Source organism: Eretmochelys imbricata, chromosome 1 (genome assembly GCF_965152235.1).
Source record: "Eretmochelys imbricata isolate rEreImb1 chromosome 1, rEreImb1.hap1, whole genome shotgun sequence".
In the NCBI taxonomy this organism is placed as follows: Eukaryota; Metazoa; Chordata; order Testudines; family Cheloniidae; genus Eretmochelys; species Eretmochelys imbricata.
Genome location: NC_135572.1, coordinates 38,378,701 through 38,398,558, shown reverse-complemented (window position 1 = coordinate 38,398,558; position 19,858 = coordinate 38,378,701). Strand labels below are relative to the sequence as shown.

At 40.4% G+C, this 19,858-nt stretch overlaps 1 protein-coding gene across 6 annotated transcripts in view; it reads right to left on the bottom strand.

The window, feature by feature from the left end:
- The window catches only part of CUL5 (cullin 5), an 89,459-nt gene that overhangs the window by 20,671 nt on the left and 48,930 nt on the right, over positions 1 to 19,858 (bottom strand). For 5 of the 6 annotated variants that reach the window (XM_077808818.1, XM_077808848.1, XM_077808840.1 and 2 more), the window contains 9 exons: positions 16,394 to 16,524; positions 11,635 to 11,742; positions 10,740 to 10,804; positions 5,518 to 5,650; positions 4,832 to 4,963; positions 1,971 to 2,094; positions 1,573 to 1,748; positions 1,268 to 1,429; positions 369 to 487 (listed from right to left, as the gene is read on the bottom strand). In XM_077808818.1, coding sequence (XP_077664944.1) covers positions 369 to 487; positions 1,268 to 1,429; positions 1,573 to 1,748; positions 1,971 to 2,094; positions 4,832 to 4,963; positions 5,518 to 5,650; positions 10,740 to 10,804; positions 11,635 to 11,742; positions 16,394 to 16,524 — 1,150 coding nt within the window. The remainder of the gene's footprint in view (positions 1 to 368; positions 488 to 1,267; positions 1,430 to 1,572; positions 1,749 to 1,970; positions 2,095 to 4,831; positions 4,964 to 5,517; positions 5,651 to 10,739; positions 10,805 to 11,634; positions 11,743 to 16,393; positions 16,525 to 19,858) is intronic. The other variant, XM_077808826.1, reaches the window with a different exon arrangement.

Here is a 19,858-nt window from a genome sequence, read left to right as displayed (position 1 = left end):
GGATCCCAAAGCACCAATATGAGATTTTTACACTTCCCACAGCAATATGGTCACCTCTATCGTAAGATACAGCAGATGAGTCACTTTTTAACAGTGCACAAAACATTAAACAATTTAGAACAAGAAGTCAAAATATCATTCCTATTGTTTCTGACACCATAGGGTAAATGTAGATAGAACAGAATCTGAGTAGAAGATTGATGCTAACACACTTATTCCTGCTTGAAGTGCCATGGACTCATTAGTAACAAGTCATCAAAACCTCAATTTTGCATCTTATTGCGAAGTGATTAAGAAATCAGCTTATTGCAAGAGAAATCCTTCAGTATTAAAACATTATATATTTTCATTTTCAAAGAATATCTTACATTAAACTGAACTCCTGGTTCACTGAGAAGAGGGTTCCTTCTGTAAAGTCTTTGGGCGAACTGACTTGAGGTTCATACAATAAAACCTGACGTTTCAGCTTTGGAAATGCTACAAGAGACTACAGAGAAAGGAGAGAGGGGAAGAGACCATAAAAATAAAACAACAGACTCTTAAAACAGAACCAACCAACCTTTAGGATTTAACTGTGTAACAGAGAGCTGTACCATACACTCATTGCTACAGGGACTGTGTAGTCTTATTTGATTGTAAAAAGCTCACGTATGCTGTTGGCACTCATAATAATCTAATCAGCATCAAGTCAATGATTTATTAAACACTGTTGTGATACATTATTTACCACACCTCTCTTTTTGAAATGTTTTAATATAAACAGTATCATTCAGAAGAGCTGAAGTGCATGAACTCACAGCCACAGAAATGGCCAGTGGTAAATCTGATCCATTCAAGATTTCTTCTTCTAGAGTTTCTGCTGATCTGAGTGGATTACAGGAGTGTTCCCCAAAAAATTAAGTCACTTTTAAATAAAGTACATTTAAGTAGTAACAGCTGAACTCCTAAAACTTGACGAGTCCTACAACAAAAACAAACTATTACAATTGCATTCTCTAAGCAACATTTGGCCAGAAAGATTTAGCTACCTCTAAAAGTTTAAGTTGGGCAATCTTGACAGGAAAGAATGCCTACAGGTAAAGGCTATACATATTAATGCAAAGCACAAAAAAGCGCCATTGCAATTAAAAGGCTAGTTAGGAAAGGTTTTCCCTCTTCAATTTCAAAAGCACTGCCACAGTTAGTACTTTCAAAGAATATTCAGGTGGATATTTAAGTATTAAATAAAGGTAAAGAAGAAATCTGTTTCAACAGAAAGGGAAAATACCCATAAAGTCCTCCTAAGTTCTGCATCAGGGAGCTCAGTTGCCAGTTTAAGATTTTCAAAGCTGATTTTCTCTCTGGGTCTTTGGTTCCATGCAAACAGCACAGCCAGCTGAAACGTTGTTACCTCTAAGTCATACTGGCCAACCTCATTCTTAAATGTTATCTGAACACAGAAAAAAAAATATTTTTGTTCATTAGGTTTTTTTGTTCATCAGTTGTTTTTTTAAGTCCAAACATATTGTTTATTACTGTAGACAGATACAGATTTTATACATAAAAAATTAATAGTGAACTCAATATACTTACAATTCCATTGGACATAAGATGATGCCAGTGCAGTTTTCTGCCACTGTGATTCTTTTTGTAGAACTCTTCTACCTCTGGGATGAGGTCTTCTAATTCCGTGGGTAGCGATACAAACACTTTTTCAGAACTTCGAGACCAGGCACCAGCATTTAAAATTTTAATATTCACAGAATCAGCTATAAAAACCAGACAGTATTAAAATATATTAATCTGAAAATATACCACCAAACCAGATAGCAAAGGAGCACGATAACTGTTTTTGACCTCAAAGTAAGATGTGTTCTAAATGACAGCCTATGGTCAAACTGAAGTCTAAAAATGATAGAAATTCCAAGTTTTAAAAGAACTATTCTTTAACATGAGTAAAACAAATATCAAAACACATTTGAGAACAATACCTGGTAGAGCCAATTTATTATTTTTGTGCATTTCTTTGAAGGCCTGGTTCAAGTCTTCAGATACTTTGATATCCTGGAACATCCTAGCCAATTTGTTTACATAATCTGCTGGCATACCTACTTCCTGTATAAACAGATGACAAATTACACCAAGACACCACAATCTTTAAGATAAAAGCTTACATACATCAGTCTTCAGGTTTACAATAACTAATTTTAAAATAAATGACTTCAGTAAAAAAACCAGATTGTGGCATTTTGCGATAGCAAGTTGTAATCTTTCTGTATATATCACAAGTATATCATATCAGGGCCGAAAGAAAATGCAATTACTTTCAAGAATCAACATAAAAAAAGGTAAAAACATTAAGAGGCTGATGGATCCTATAAGCTGAAGGGGCTTAAACCAAAAAGTTTAAGGTGTGCAAATAAACATGCAAAAATGTATAGTTAACTTACATGCAATTTCCATGAACGTGCTCACAAATCTGTTATTTGGATACCTCAACAACCAGTTAGCACTGTATCTGATCATCTGGAGGTGTAAATACCTGATGGCTTCACAACTTTTGCGCATCTAGTTCTAGGGCTGTTCTTTTGATAGGGCAGGAACTAATCTGCTGACAGTTTCAAGTCACATGGTTTGCCTAACTGTATCACCCAATGTTATAAGAACATACGCACAGGATTTTACAGAATGCCAAATCCCACGTATGGCCTATTGTATGGACTTCTATGTAGACAATTTCCATTATGCAGTGGGATTCAGGATTAGCCCTTAGACTGCATATGCTTCCAATATAAAAAAGTCTTCATGAACACAAAAACTGTATCCTTTCGTAAAGTAAAACAGTTCTGTTTGGGCTTTTTTCCCCCATGTTAAGCCACAACTCATTTTGCTCCACATAACCCTTTACATCCGTTATACTAAAATGACAATTCATAAAACATTAGTCTCCTTTTCATAATAAATTAAAATGTAACCAGTAGCTACTCTGTTTTTTGTGTGTGGGTGTTTAAAAAGAAAAAAAAAGTTTCTTTATTGGAGAGAGAAGATATTTTTTAAATATTCATAGGTCCTGTTCTACATCTGCAAAATGCTGGAATTTATACAGAGTAGGGCTGTCAAATGATCAAAAAAAAACTTAAGTGCGCAACTAATTGCACTGTTAAACAATAATAGAACATCATTTATTTAAATATTTTGGGATGCTTTCTACATTTTCAAATATATGAATTTCAATTACAACACAGAATACAAAGTGTACAGTGCTCACTTTATATTTTTTATTACACATATTTGCACTGTAAAAAACAAAAAGTAATAGTATTTCAATTCACCTCATACAAGTACTGTACTGCAATCTCCTTATCATGAAAGTTGAACTTACAAATGTAGAATTATGTACAAAAAGATAACTGCATTCAAAAACAAAACCATGTAAAACTTTAGCGCCTACAAGTACACTCAGTCCTACTTCTTGTTCAGCCAATTGCTCAGACAAACAAGCTTGTTTACCTTATGGAGATAGTGCTGCCCGCTTCTTGTTTATGATGTCACCTGAAAGTAAGAACAAGCATTCGTATGGCATTGTTGTAGTCGGTGTCGCAAGATATTTAAGTGCCAGATGTGCTAAATAGTCATATGTCCCTTTATGCTTCAACCACCATTCCAAATGACAGGCTTCCATGCTGATGATGGGTTCTGCTTGACAATGATCCAAAGCAGTGTGTACCAATGCATGTTCACTTTCATCATCTGAGTCAGATGCCACCAGCAGAAGGTTGGGGTTTTTTTTTTTTGTGGTTCGGGTTCTGTACTTTCCGCATCGGAGTGTTGTTCTTTTAAGACTTCTGAAAGCATGCGCCACACCTCGTCCATCTCAGATTTTGGATGGCACTTCAGATTCTTAAACCTTGGGTGGAGTGCTGTAGCTATCTTTAGAAATCTCACATTGGTACTTTGTATTTTGTCAAATCAGCAGTGAAAGCGTTCTTGAAACAAACAACAAGTGCTGGGTCATCATCTGAGACAGCTAAAAAATGAAATATATGGCAGAATGCAGGTGTAACAGAGCAGGAGACACACAATTCTCCCCCAAGGAGTTCATTCACAAATTTAATTAACGTATGATTTTTTTAAACGAGTCTCATCAGTGTGAAAGCATGTCCTCTGGAATGGTGGTTGAAGCACAAAGGGGCATACGGATCAATGTTTAGCATATCTGGCATGTAAATATCTTGTAAAGCTGGCAACAAAAGTGCCGCGTGAATGCCTGTTATGACTTTCAGGTGACATTGTAAATAAGAAATGGGCAGCATTATCTCCCGTAAATGTAAACAAACTTGTTTGTCTTAGCGATTGGCTGAACAAGAAGTAGGACTGAGTGGACTGGTAGGCTCTAAAGTTTTACATTTTATTTTTTTGAGTGCAGTTATGTAACTAACAAAAAAAATCTACATTTATAAACCCTATTTTCACGGTAGAGATTGCACTACAGCACTTGTATGAGGTAAATTGAAAAATACTATTTCTTTATTACTTGTAAGTGCAAATATTTGTAATAAAAATCACAATATAAAGCGAGCACTGTAAACTTTGTATTTTGTGTTGTAACTGAAATCAATATATTTGAAAATATAGAAAAACATCCAAAATATTTAATAAATTTCAAGTGGTATTCGACTGTTTAACAGTGCGATTAATCAACAGCCCTAATACAGAGGCATAAAATATCCAAAATTGGTATAATTTAAAATAGAAAAGTCACACATGACAGGAGAAACATTTAAATTGAAGAATAAAAACTGATCATCATCAGCAAGAACTAAGAAATGAAACAAGTTTTCAGGATACTTACTCTCAGCCATTCCACCATATTCTCTTCAATTTCACTATCAGCTGATATATCTAGTATCAGACGTCTTGTCAAATGAGCTTTGTGGTATCGCATGAAAACATCCTTATTCTGTACATATTTAAGTACTAAAAGCTGTTAAAAATAGATTTCAATGATTATTTATTTCCATGCCAAATCAAACCACTTCATTTACAGTTTTTTTTCAAAACTGGTCCCACATATCACCATAAAATAAAACTAGTGCAAGGCTACTTCAGATTTCCTTACAAAAGAATCATGTTACAAGCTAGTCACCAGTTGTAAAATTGCTACAGTATCATAATCACCAATTTCTTCAACGAAATCACTGAGGAACAGGCCCTTCAATGGTGCATCAGCTCTGCTTTGTATTTAAACTTTAATTTCCTGTCTATATTTTCAGATTCTTGTCTATTATATATGCATCATGCATGAAACTTGTATTAGTGTAATACACAATATGTAAATTGTAAACTAGCACATTGAAGTTGCTGTCCTGTGACAGCATATGGACATATAAATATTCTCTCTGGAGGTTTCAGTTTCAACGATTAATATTCTAGTATAACAATATTTTTTAAGATGAAATCCTGAAAAACTGTCTACAAAAATAAAACAGCAAAAATTATTTCTTATCTTAATTAAAAAAGTTGAGAGCATGCACATACCACTTCTTTAAGCTTTGCTTCAATTTCTTCAGAGGTTAATTTTTTGCTTAGTGGTGTTTTTCTTAACAGCATGTCACAGTAATTAGCAAGCAGTTCAGGGCATTTGGACTCAGGCTGTGTTTTCAACCCAACCCTAAAAGCAACATGAAATGAAAACTCCATAAAACTGTGAAGAGAAACCTGCTATACCAGGTTAACAAGAAACTACGATTAAAGGAAAGGGAATAAATGACCAGGTAAGAGATCCTATCTCAACTAAACTGTTCCAAAATGAAAGGTAATTCCCTCTTTCATTGCCCTTACCCCCACCCCATTCAGTCTAACAGTAACCAAAAGATGACCCAGTGTTTCCATACATCTCTTCAACTATTGCCGTTTGGAAATTTCAGAATGCAATTAGCTAGGTTTAATTTCAAACAGTAATTTGCATAAACATCTGAAAGGTGGGTGTCCACATACTGGTTAGAGTTCCAGAAAAGAATGATCAAATAAGGGATGCATTTTCTGTGTCTTCCTGCTACTAGCGCAGTTTGATGGGTCCCAATTAACAATGAGGAGAAATGCATTTCATAGAAGCACGAGAGCAAGCCACTATTGTCACAGACACACCAAAAAAGTACTGAACGCAAACCCTGGAAGGTGGTTCAGAGACAGCAGACCTGAAATCCCACCGCTACAAGCTGAATCAGCAGAACTACAATATTATATATTTGTAGGGCCCCACAAAGTATGCAAGAGCCACAAGATAGCAGTCTTATGGAACACTTCAGACAACTCAGTGCTTTTAGGACAAAAAGCAACTTGTAGTACAGGGTTGTCTGATGGCCTTTTGAAGGTCTCAGAAATTAAAGTATAGAACCTTTAAGTTACTGTAAGCCTTGAAGCCTTGGCTTTGGAATAGTTTCTCGGGATTTTCTGAATGATGGGATCAGCTGTTTTTTGGGCCGTAGAAGCATTCAACAGGTATCAAAGCTTTATTTTGTCTGCTCAAGGTTGAGGGCACAAACTAGGCAGGAAAACATCCTGGTTAAGGTAAAACAGACCAAAAGGTAGAAAACTTGGACAAATTCATGGAATGAATGACATGCAAAAGAATTCTGAATAGGAAGAATATGACAAAACAGTGACTTTTTCTACCATTCACGTTAATATTATGATCTCTAGGAAAACTATGGGCCACCAATGTTAGTGGTTCAAATGGTGGAAGAGGGTGTGGTAGAAAGGCTAAGCTGTGAAAGAACTAGATGCAGGTTCTAGGGAGGGACAACAGACTTAATCAGGAATCTTTGTTTGGAAACTGTGTTAAGAAATTGGACTTTGGTGAGTGAAAACCTAGTAGAATTCTCTTTACATTACCTTTGTATGTACAAACAGCATGCCGAACCTGGAGAAAACTGGGCTCCAGGCTTCTGTCAGGTTGGTTCCTTCAATAATTTAGGGGGCATAGCAATCTCTTTTACTGACTACAGCTTACCCCAGTCTATGATAGAAAAAAAATGACACTGGTGCTGCATACACCCTGGTCAAATCCCATGTGAAATTTTCCATATAAGGCACTGACAGGAAAACAGATGTGGGTAAAAGTTCCTGTGATGAACGACTGCCCTGCCTGTAGCCCAAGTCCATATGGACACCAAGGAATGTTCTGGGATGCTGCTGGCTGTGGGAATACTGGAGAAAATATTCTTTTTGAGTAGTTAGTGGGAAATATTGTAACCGCGTAACCCCAGAGGGCACAGATGCAAACTCACCAAGGCCAGACACAATGGCCCGGAAGCTGAGCTCACAATTTACCTTTACCAGGGAAGAAAATCAGTGTCGACTATTTTGGTGGTCAAAAATCATGCCAGAACCAGAGAAAAAGATACAGTTCAAGGTTTTATGGATTCAAAATCCTGCTGGGAGAAATGATAAAGAGCACTCCCTCAAACTCATGATATCCAGCAGATGTGAGAAAAGCCCCAGCTGAGTATAAAGCAACTGCTTAGGGAAATGCAGAGAAAACGGATTTCCCCTTAATCTGTGGCTTCAGGGTTTCAATCAAGATGAATCATTGAACCAGAGTGGAGACAGATGAGGAAGCACAGCTCACCTCTCTTCAGCAGGTGTGAAGAAGAGAGATTTTACCTCATCCGGCAAGAGAAACTGCTCACTTGACAAAGGCACTGCAATACTAATATCCTCTCTGCAGGGGGCCAAGCCTCTCATGGCTGCCCCAGCTAACCAGAAGTACTGGGGTGCCAAGGACTGTGGGGGACCCATGAACTCTACCCAGTCCCAACAAGCAGTGGGATTCAGCACTTGGATCCTCCCTCACAGAGTCTGGTAACTGTCCAGCAAGGGGCGCTCAACCAGATCTGTGACAACACACTATACTCCATTGTCAGGAACTATGTTTTAGCATTCTATTTGCTAAAAGTAACAATAACTATCCTCTGCCCTTAAAAATGCAACGTTTTAAACATTAGAACTAAAGTGTTTTTGCCCAAGTGATCAGGGCTCTTAATTTTCAATTCTGACTGTTGCAAATAAGTGGTTTTCAGACCACGTGAGCTGACAAGTTTGTCAATCAATAGCTGTCAGAGACCCAACCAATCAGTGCTGTGTGTAAACACTATTTACAATTAAGAGACTCCCTGACAAGATATACCAGGTACTGAAGATACAACTGACTAGGAATATCAACATGGTATGAATGTTTAAGTTTTAGAGGAATCACATTGACTTCTACATAAACTTAATCATTACACAAAAGCCCTGACTTCTTTGAATACAAAAAGTTTTCAGTTTTTCAAATTAAAATAGATAGTGAATTACTTCACAATTTTAAAACCAGAATTAAAAGAAAAATACAGCCTCTACCCATAATAGTAAACTATAAGAAGGACCCATTTTTACTGGATACAGCTATCATATGGTTATTATAAGCAGATTCATTTTATATGAGTAGGGCCCTACCAAATACACAGCCACGAAAAAACGCGTCATGGACTGTGAAATCTGGCCTCCCCCGTAAAATCTGGTCTTTTGTGTGCTTTTACCCTATACCAGCAGTTCTCAAACTTTAGTAACCCAAGGACCCCCATTTTGATTTAAATTTTTTCATAGACCCCCCAAGCCCCTTGCTCAGCCCCAGGCCCCATCCCCACTCCACCTCTTACCCCAAGGCCCCACCTTTTTCTGCCCCCACTCCATCCCTGCCACTCCTCTTCCTGCTCTCTCCCCCGAGAACATACTGTCCCTGCTCCTCCACTTCCCTCCCAGCGCCTCCTGCATGCCACTGAACAGCCATTCCCTGGTGTGCAAGAGGCACTGGGAGAGAGGGGGAGGAGTTGATCAGTGGGACTGGCGGACCCCCGGAGTACCTTCACAGACTACCAGAGGTCTACGGACCCCTGTTTGAGAAACACTGGCTTGTACGATATAGATTTCATGAGGGACACCAGCGTTTCTCAAATTGGGGGTCCTGACCCAAAAGGGAGTTGTGTGTGGGGGGTGCCACAAGTTTATTTTAAGGGGAGGCCACAGTATTGCCAACCATGCTTCTGCGCTGCCTTCAGAGCTGGGTGGCCGGAGAGCAATGGCTGTTGGCTGAGCGTCCAGCCAGCAGCAGTACAGAAGTAAGCGTGGCAATACCATACCATGTCACCCTTACTTCTGCATTGATGTCTTCAGAGCTGGGCGGCCAGAGAGTGGTGGCTGCTGACCAAGGTCCTAGCTCTGAAGGCAGCAGCGCAGAAGTAAGGGTGGCAATACCATATCATGCCATCCTTACTTACAGTTCTCCAGTTGCCCAGCAGCTGCTGCTCTCCAGCTGCCCAGCTCTGACGGCAGTGTCGCTGCCAGCAACAGCACAGAACAATAGCAGTACCGCAACCCTCCCTACAATAACCTTGCAACCCCCACACAACTCCTTTTTGGGTCAGGACTCCTACAATTACAACACCGTGAAATTTAAATATCTGAAATCATTAAAGTTACGATTTTTAAAATCCTATGGCTGTGAAATTGAACAAAATGGACCATGAATTTGGTAAGGCCCTATATAGGAGACTGCTACAGAATTTAGATGCAGATTGTCACAGCATACTCAGGATTTGTATATAATCCTATGCTGACATTCCACAGGACAGAGAATGCGCAATTTCATCTTTCCAAATGAGACTCCTGGCCAAAAAAGTGTCTCTATAGCTTACCAAGTTTTCCATTCTCAGTTTGAATGCTTACTTCCTGAGGGTTCCTATTGCCTGGACACAAGGATTTTCTTTCTGCCTTTGACATTTCTACCTCAAGACCATACCTTGATTGATACAAGGTCCTTCTGGACCTAGTGACAATCTCGTGGTCTCTTTGACTAAAGTTCTCTCCTTCAAATTATAACTCGAAACTGCTGCCTTGCTGTGGAAATTCACAGTCTGTTCACAGGTCACAAAAATTCTGGTAAACAACTCCTGCACTAGGCTCCCTACACACGGTGCACCTATGTCTTTTCTTTCATCCCACTTCCTCCTGAGTTTGTCATCATTATCTCAGAGAAAAAGAAAGTAACAGATGTGTATAAAATAAGGTGCAATAGGACAGAAGCTGACAATGGCCTCCTCCTTCCTGCCTGATTCAGAAAGTAAAACAGTAGAGGGAAATAAAAGTTGTACCCTAGCTGAGGGGAATGAAAATGCTTGGCACTCACTGTCAGCTCTAAGTATGACTTTTGAAAGAGGACTATCCATCAGTCTGGATAGTGGCAGTCCAGTAACAGTATATGGAGAGACAAGGATTTCTGCATTACACAGCTCAACAGCAACTTTACATAATTAATAAAAACGCCATTTTAATAAAGAGGGGTATTATTTAAAAAAAAAATCACTATCCCTAAACAGTCCTGGACTACATCAACTTATATAAACCCCAACTCCAAGTCATTATAAACAATGTAAAAATATTTCAGCAACAAAATACTACAAGTAAAAGCCAGTTTGATAGGCTACATTTTTTATTTATATCACTGATCTGCTGTCATGTGAAAAAGTTCCTCAGAGTATGAAAAAAGGTACAAAGCCCAAAAAGGCCTTTTTTTTTCATTTCTGTTGATCCCAAAAGCACTCAAAGTAAACTGCAGTATGACATTACATAGTGTTCTTAAAACATTAAAAAACATTATTGAACTTGCCTGTTCAAATTTAAATTTGACATACTTGATTCACATTGGCATTTAAATGGCTTACCCTTTCTGCTTCAATGGCAATTCAAGTTTAAATATTGTAGCATCATTCACAACTGCCTTATATGCCTAAAATGAATAGTTAAAACATCAGTATAAAACACTTCATTCAATTTTTTAATAATGTATTCAAATATGAAACCACTCCCATCTCCCTTTTTTTAAAATTACTATAGTAAGTGTCTGTACGACTCTAACCCAGGTCCTTTACTCGTCCAATATGTTTGTAGACTGCTTTTCAATATGTTTGTCTTAGAAGCAGGCTAAGGCTTTTTTTGTATTAAATCAATTGATTTTAATTCACCAGTGCTACACATTTCCAGAGCTTGTCCGTGATTTCCCCAATCCTTTTAGGTCACTGACAGGCCCTGGAAATGTATAGTATCGATGAATTAAAGATCGATTCAACACTAAGAATGTCTTAGAACTAGGCTAATGCTAACGTACTGAAACGCAGCTTTTTCTTAAGCCCCGATTCAGCAAGATACTTCAGCACATGCCGAACTTTAAGTATGTGTGGGGTTCCACTGAAGTCAGAGGACTATTCAGAATTATACGTACAACCTGGAGCAGAACTACCTTGCTGAATCAGACACTTAGACTATAAGCTCCTCAGCACAGTCAGCATCTTCATAGGTGCTGTACCATTAAACAAAACTATCAGCTCCAGTCCTGACTGGGTGCTTTGGGCACTACCACAATACAAAGAATAAAAATCAGGTTACCAATTACCTTAAAAAGATTCTAACCAGCTTTTTATTCACCAAGTTTATTAGCATAAGAACAGACTTCAGGACTCATCAACAAATGGGCAATGGGATTTTAGAGGCATAATTTATTATGGATTTCAACAATTTAAAATAAATGAAGACAAAGATCAGTTAAATTAAAACATATACCTTATCTCTTGCAGTAAGAAACCTCGGGTCATCTTGAAAAGCTTCTTTAACCAGCTTACTAAATCGATTAAATAATGTAAGCAACTGCTCTACATATTTCTCAGAATCCTAAAATTAAAGCAGCAAAATAACAAAACAAATGAAAACAAAAGCCAATCTCCAGGGGGGAAAAAAAAGAGGTTACTCACCTTGTGCAGTAACTGAGGTTCTTTGAGATGGTTTTCACTGCAGGTTCTCCACTTTAAAGTCTTGATGCCCTGTGCTTGCAATTGGAGACTTGTGGTAGCAGTGCCCGACTGCACCGTGCCGGTACCATCTTGTGCCACTCCGGGCGGTTACATAGCAGTATGCGGCTAACTGTCCCTCAGTTCCTTCTCTACCACAGAGAATCTACATGAAACTCCGAAGAAGAGGGGAGTAGGGAGGGTAGTGGAGCGCTCACAGGGACAACCATCATGAAGAACCTCAGGTACTGCACTTCTCTTCTTCAAGGAGCGTTCCTCTGGATGCTCTACTTTAGGTGACTGTTGAGCAGTGCCCCTCAGTGGAAGGGAGGGGCTCCGGAGTTGCATTATTGATGCTGGATAACACTGAGAGTCGAAAGTGAATGTCTGATGCTGACTGTTGCTCTACAGCACAGAACTTTGTGAATGTATGGGCTGATGTCCAGGTTGCTGCTCTGCAAGTGTCAGTGACGGGGACATTATTAGGAAAGGCCACAGATGTTGCCTGTGCTCTGGTACAGTGTGTGCAGACTCCCACTGGGGCTTGTAGGTTGCTCTTTTGGTGGAAAAAGCAGATGCATGCTGATGTCCATTTGGATAGTCTCTGTGTTGAGATGCTTTGACCCATTGAGCATTCTGTTATGGAGACAAATAGTCTTGGTGATTTTCTGAATACTTTTGTTCTTTCAGTGCAGAAAGCTAATGCTCTTCGGACGTCCAGTGTGGGACTGATGCCTCTCTCCTATCCGCATGGGGTTTTGGAAAACAACCACAGGTAAGTAAATGGGTTGATTCAAATGAAAGAGGGAGGCGACTTTGGGTAGGAACTTGGGGTGTGGTCATAAAGTGACTTTATCTTTAAAGAATGTTGTGTATGGGGGATGTTCCATTAAGGCACCTAATTCTCTCACCCACCTGGCGGACGTGATGGCAATGAGGAAGGTCATCGATGTGACAATCTATCTCCGAATGGTCGGGAGATAGTCTCTGTTTCTAGTGTTAAAATGTGTGGTTGTCTCTGCTCGCAAGCACACCTTCAAACCTTCAAAACTGCTCTCTAGTGTTGGATTGTTGGGACGTCAAAGGTTGGTTTTGGGTCTGTCAGCGTCTGGTTTGCTGTTGTTTGCAGTGCTGGTCATACTTTCTATGTTGTGTACATGGTGGTGATAGGACTCTCTGGTTATAATACCTGCCCTCTTTCTTTTTATTTGCAGGCATGTAGATACCCGGCGATTTCAAAGTTGCCCTTGTGTCTTTCAGGGTGTGGAGAGACTCATCCGTTTTGGCCATAAATAATTTTGCGTCTTCGAAGGGAAAGTCTTCGACCGTAGCCTGGACATCCCTCGGGAACCTTGAGTGATGGGGCCAGGATGCATGGTGAATAATCACAGAAGCCGCAATGGACCATGCAGCCATGTCTGTAGAGTCAAGAGAGGCCTATAAAGCTGTTCTGGCAATGAGATGTCCTTCAGCGATATTAACTTTAAATTGTTCTTTTTTTTATCATCAGGCAGACTATCAATGAATTATGACATTTTTGAAAAGATATTGTGTGTGCATTTTGTCAGTAGGGCTGCATAATTAGCTATGAGAAACTGAAGTGTCGTGGAGGAATAGGCCTTGCGGCCAAAGAGGTCCAATCTTTTCCAGTCTTTATCATATGGGGTTGTTCTGGAGTGGAGTTGTTTTCCCCCTCTCATTTACTGCCTCAACCACTACTGAGTTTGGTGTGGGGTGTGTAAATACTCAGCTCCTTTAGATGGCAAATAATATTTTTTGTCCGATCTCTTGCATGATGCCGTGACAGGCGTCTGCCAGATGTATTTTGCAGGCTCCATAACAGCATCGTTGATCGGTAATGTTCTCTTTGCTGATGGGGATGACTGGAGTATGTCCAGTAACTTCTGTTGAGATTCAGGTAATCTGTTCTAATGAAATATCTAAGGATTCTGCCACCCTTTTGAAGAGGTCCTGAAAGGCCTTGAAATCATCCCAGAGCTTGGAGGTGGTGGCATTATGGTTTCATCTGATGACAAAGATGAGAGGTGTGCAGGTGGCGAGGTTTCCTGGTCAGATATGTCCTCGGTTTCCTCAGTCACTTCCTCTTGTGTTTCTGAGGGTTCTGGGACAGTTGGCAATGGGGACTGTGCGGCTCTCAAGCTTGGTGGGTTAGGAGACCTGCAGTGTTGGGCCCTATATATTGCTGACGGATCCCAGTAGGGCCAGTTAGGTAGGAATAGCATGGGGGGCAGTGCACATACCAGGCACATAACTCTGCAGATGAGTGGTGTTCTGATAGATGAGACAGTCCAGGTTTGGGTAAGGAGTGACAAGGAGTATATGTGACTTCATCCTCATCATCACTAGACAGAGGTGGAGCTGATCTAGGTGGAGTATTCAAATGGCTCAGTACCGATCTGGGACTCTGGTGTAGAGGAGACTAATAGATCCACATGTCTCATGAACTTTTGCAGAACCGTTAGCTTTGGCACTGGGGACGGCGTTGCTGATGGCCCAGGAGTGTGAACTGTAGCCACCGGTGCCAAAGATCTCGAGCAGTGCCACATAGGCACCACAGGTGGCGCCACTATGTCGGTCGGTGCCAAGCTTCTTTTCAGCTCTGTGGGTGCCGAGGTGGAGGGTTTCACTTTGCTCTGCGAACCTCCATTCCAGCTTGCCCTCATAGGGTCTTTCACTTTCTAAGGACTCTCAGTACCGGAGGGTCTCATGGTCCGATGCATTCAGTGCCATCAGTACTGGGGTACATTTTTGGGGCAGGGATTGCTTTTTCTTGGCTGATTCCCTGTGCGGAGAATTCTGGGATTACTTTTTGGTAGCCTTCTTAGGTAAAATCTTCTTCATAGACGCTGCTGGGGCAGAACCTCTGTCAGAGGCTGTCGCTGGCGACCATTGGCCCGGAGGTATCCTGAACTAGGGGTTTGAGGCCAACCTGAGTGATTTCTCTATCATAAGGAATTTAAGTTGGAGATCCCTAGCTTTTCTTGCCCTGGCTGTCAGATTCCAACAGCGTGGGCACTTCTGAGTAATGGGTGTTACTGATGGACGGGCTGGCGCTGGTACATGCAGCGGATGCACTGTGCGTGACTGTCAGAAACCAGGACCGACAGTCTTCAAGTCAGGCAACATTTGAAGCCCAGTGGTCAGGGCATGCCTGAGAAAGTCTATCCCCCAACAAAAAGGGATGGTAGTAATCCTAGGGAGGATAAACTTATCTTTCTATTGAGGGGTATAAAGGTAGATAAGGAAGAAAAAAAAATTTTTTTTTTAAGAAGTAAAATAAAATAAGTATAAAGGGTAGAATATCGAACTACTGCGTATACTAACAATCATAAGCTATGACCTATCTAAAAGCTAATCTTATCTAAGGTAAGAGAGGGCCACTGCTGATCACTTCGACTCAAGCCGAAGGCGGTAGAGAAGGAACTGAGGGACTGTTAGCCATGCACCGACCGCTATGTAACCGCCCGGAACGGCACGAGACAGCGCGTGCATGGCCCAACCGGGCACTGCTACCACAAATTTCCAATGACAAGCGCAGGGCATCAAGACACCTAAAGTGGAGCACCCCCAGGGACACTCCTCGAAGAATAAGAATATGTGATCACATAATTAAAGACCATCAGAAATTAGAGACTATCATAATACACATGGATAGGTAAGGCACAAGTAGGCAACGTTAACTGTATTTCCCTAACTTCAGTGCTTTGGCTTGCAATTTTTACATTCTTTTAATGCAGTCTTTGATACGAAATTTCCTACTTAAAAATGTGTAGGTGTACAGTGAGTATTAAAAATCCTTATAAACGCCAAATTAAATCAGTTTTCACTGGACTAACAAGAGGGATATCTATGCACCAGAGGTAGGGATGTGGTACCTAGTATTATATGTCTATCACATCTCTCCCATGTGGCTACAGCTATTAAAAAACAACCCCACCATCTAGGATATGAAAAAAATCTTTAACGGAAAAATATATTTTCTCCTCTTTCTTGAGAAACAAACATTTTTGAGAAATGTCCAGAAAAAAAAACAACCATTCCTGAGTTCAGAACAAGCATGCTAAATTTTAATCTCAAAAGGTAGAAGGTTCAAAAAGTTGTAAGCAATTGAAAAAGTCATTTATAAAATTAAATTGCTAATACATCTAACTATAGGGATTGCTATGTGCTCCCTCTTAATTTATCATCTGCGCATTTTCTTTAAATTACAAATACTGGATCCATATATTAAAACATATGAAAGTTCAAACACGCAAGAAGATTCAGGTATAATTGCATAAAATTCCTTTTAGGGCTGTTTTAAATTCTGATCTCCTTAAACAAAGAGAAAGTCAAAGTGTTTGTTGACATATCTATTAAATTTTAAAAATATATTTTTACACATGCATGTAACATACACAGTAATCCCACTATGGGGGGCGGAGGAGGGGGAAGGAGGCATTTTTTGTTTTCCTTTGCAAGAGGTTCTTGCTGACTACTGAAATTTTTTTTTCCCCTCAAGAGCATACACTTACAGTAGTAATAGTTTCAGCAGCTGCTACCATATCTGCTAGTCCAGCACTAACAATATGCTCTTCCAAGTCTTTTAACATGGGCTCTATTCCATTAGGAACTTTATCCATCAGTGAAAACATTAGATGCAACTCTGAAAAACACAAAATACTGATGAAACCACTAGTCACTCCACATGTAACAACCAGACAATGCTTTAAGTAAAAATTGTGTATGTTCTTTCACACTAATATCTCAAATGGGACATAAAAAATCACAAAAAATAGTAGAGTAAGCTATCTCATTAACGATACATCCCCTCAAATGACTTTATATTAATATTACTGAAACTTCTTCAAAATGTGAACTCCACAAGGAAAGGATTCTTCTCTTTGAGAAGTTCATAAAAATGCTTAGTAGAATGTTAGAGAATAAAAACTTTTCTATATTCACCAGTAAAAAAACTATAATAAAAAATCACTGGCAACCAGGAAGAAGTCAACATATATGTATTATCCTCCCCTTCTATCAGTGTTTGATTTATTTTCCTTTTTGCTAGATTACTTGTACATACACATATGCAACCAAGTTCAAAGTAAATGTATCTCATATCATAAGCAGTTCTCAGCCCACATCCCATTTGTGTGTCATCTTGTTCACGAAATAGTTTGGGGTACAACTAGAACCCCTCCTCCCACCTTCTGACATTCAATCACACTCATTTTCTACAGTTACCTCAACTTTCCTAGTAACAATGGATCTCAGAATTAGAAGCCTACATTCATGTAGGTGTGAAACTGACCAGGGATGCAAGATTGGGTACGGATATACAAGCAGGGTTGTATTGTTTTGGTCCTGCTGCTTGTCCCAAAAAACATCTGAGGCCAAGGATTCTTTAGCCCCTTTTTTCTGAATCAATATCCCCTCTAGTTCTTCCTCCTCACTGCATCCACAAGGAGAGTAAGAAATGTATCTCCAATCTCTCTCTACTTTTTTCCTAAAAATAACCTCCAGGAAAGATGTAATAAATTACATCTGAGACTTTGAGAAAGTACATAGATAAAATGTCAAAGAGATGCAAATATTAGTACTAGAACACTTTCAGACAACTGTTTCAAGTTTTTAATTTGTTTTGAGTTTACAAAGATTAACAACTTTGGTTTGACAAATAAAATGATGTATAAGTATATAACTCCTATACCTCGTCTCCCCTACCCCCTCGATTATCCCCTGCCCAGCTTAGGGTTACCATATTTCAAGTTCCCAAAAAAGAGGATACTGCTCGTGTGTGTGCACACACGTACTGGGAGGGGTTATTTGGGGGGCTCAGGAGGGGGTACCTGCAGTCTCACTCTTGAGTGAGGGACGCAACACCAGCCTGTCAGTCAGCACCTCCCTGCGGACTTCCCCCAACACCGGGAGTTGGGGCCTGGCTCTGTCACTGCTCCTGGCCAGGCTCTGAGGCCCTGCAGTGGAGCAGGTGGCCTGGCCAAGAGGCACTTGGCAGCTCTGCTTACCTGGTGGGCCGGGGGGGGGGGGAGGGGGCCCAGCTCCCTGCTTGCCCCACTCACTGAGCCTGAATGTCAGCACCGGTTCGTTCGCTCACATGGCCCACCCCTGAGTTGCTGCCAGCCGGTGGAGGATGGCGCTGTGGCTGCACCAGCAGTTTCCTGGGACACACTGCGCCACACAGCCTGGCCCAGTACCCACCCCTTGCTGGGGCAGCACTGTGCTGGGGAGCGGGCACCACTCTGCAAGACTCCAGCCCCAGCTCAGCTTCAGCCCGTTTGACCTTTAAAGTCCACTCAAAAGTGCCTGGAGGTCCAGATTTGGTCTTCAGTCTGCCTATTCGCTCTCCCGGCTTACAGTAAAAAATGACAAATGAAATATGAAAGGGGGAAGAATGTGTTACAGGCGTGCTTGTATCTTTTAATTTAAGATTCAGCTATTTCCATCTACCTCCTTAACCCAGCCATCAAGTGGCTGATTTCTAATAGTCAATAGGGCAGAGGTGAGTTTTGAAGAGGGATCTGAAAGCAAAGGTAGTGGCCGTCTAGATCAATTCAAGAGAGGGCATAAAGAACGCAATGGAAAGATGTTGTTGTAGCCGTGTTGGTCAGGGGCTATCAGAGAGACAAAGTGAGTGAGATAACATCTTTTACTGGACCTCACCCACTGTGTGTCTCTAGCATGGAAAAAGGAACAGAGATGCATGTGAGTAAATAGCAAAGTTTCTAAGGAAAGCATCTTATTTGAAGTACCTCTATAGCTTTGGGTTCAAATAAACCTTCTGTACTCCTTTGGGGACTGAAAGCTATACTGTAACAAGCAGACACGACCAGTGTCTGCTGATTTGGGAGGAGGCAGTAGTGAGGGCAGCCAGCTTCAGCAGCGCTAGTGAGCATGTTCAATCCCATAAGCATGCTCAGTACAAGCCAAGCAGCAAAGGGGAGGAGGGGGAGAAGAGACGAGACTTGACCCCACATCCCCTCCCGCCCCAACACACACACGTTGCCTCTGGTGAAAAGGTTTGGTACTTTGCTATATTCAGTCCTGGACTAGTACCAATAAAGTATTGCTAGACAGAGGGATCAGTCTGATGTAGTATAAAACAAACATTCACTTCTAGACCTGGCATTTCAGAACATATTTGATCTTAAGACTATCTGAAAGCTGGAAACCCCAGTTCTCATGTGTATAGAAACGAAAACTTCATACAGTTATGAAAATTCAACAATTTGGTTGCAGGATCCTGTGCTTTTAAAAATAGCTACACTGATTTCCGGTTTTCTTTGTCAATTTCCCTACTTCATTTCTGACATTTTAATAGCTGCTATCTTGAATGGCCAGCAGATCAGCACCTTCACAAATCTTTCCTACTTGAATCACACCACTCTCTCAAAATCTCTAGAAGCAAACACTTCAAACCATCTTTTAAAGGTCATAGAGCATTAATCTTTAGCTCTCTTAGGTCTTGAGATATTGGCTGTGAAAACAGGTGAAAGACATGCAGAGGTACTTTATTCACCGACCAGTACATTCTTCCAAATGTTGGTCCTGGACCAGAAATAGTAATTAAAAACATCCAACTCTTTCCCTGCCTTCAAAAGCAGTATCTTGGTGAAGGAGGGAGACTCCCAGAGAGAGGCTTTTTATTTTTAAAATTACTCAAGTTCAAGAGGTTGGATGCTCTGAAGAAGAGCCCCAAAGTTGATTAAAATTGGAGAAAGCAGGCTGTTGCAAAAGAAAGGATAATAAATGGGTGTAAAAAAATCCTTAGCCACAACTGGCCTTTCACGAAAAGAAGAGTTATCCAGCCAGTCAAACGGGTGTATTGAAGGTACAGAGTATAAACACATTTAAAAACGTATTACCCTACGATGGTGCATAGCAACATATGCTTTTTGTGGAATGAAACGGCCCCATATGAAATAAATTTTTCATTCTAAGAAACATGTAGCTGCCTCAGTCACAAAATGGTAATCAAA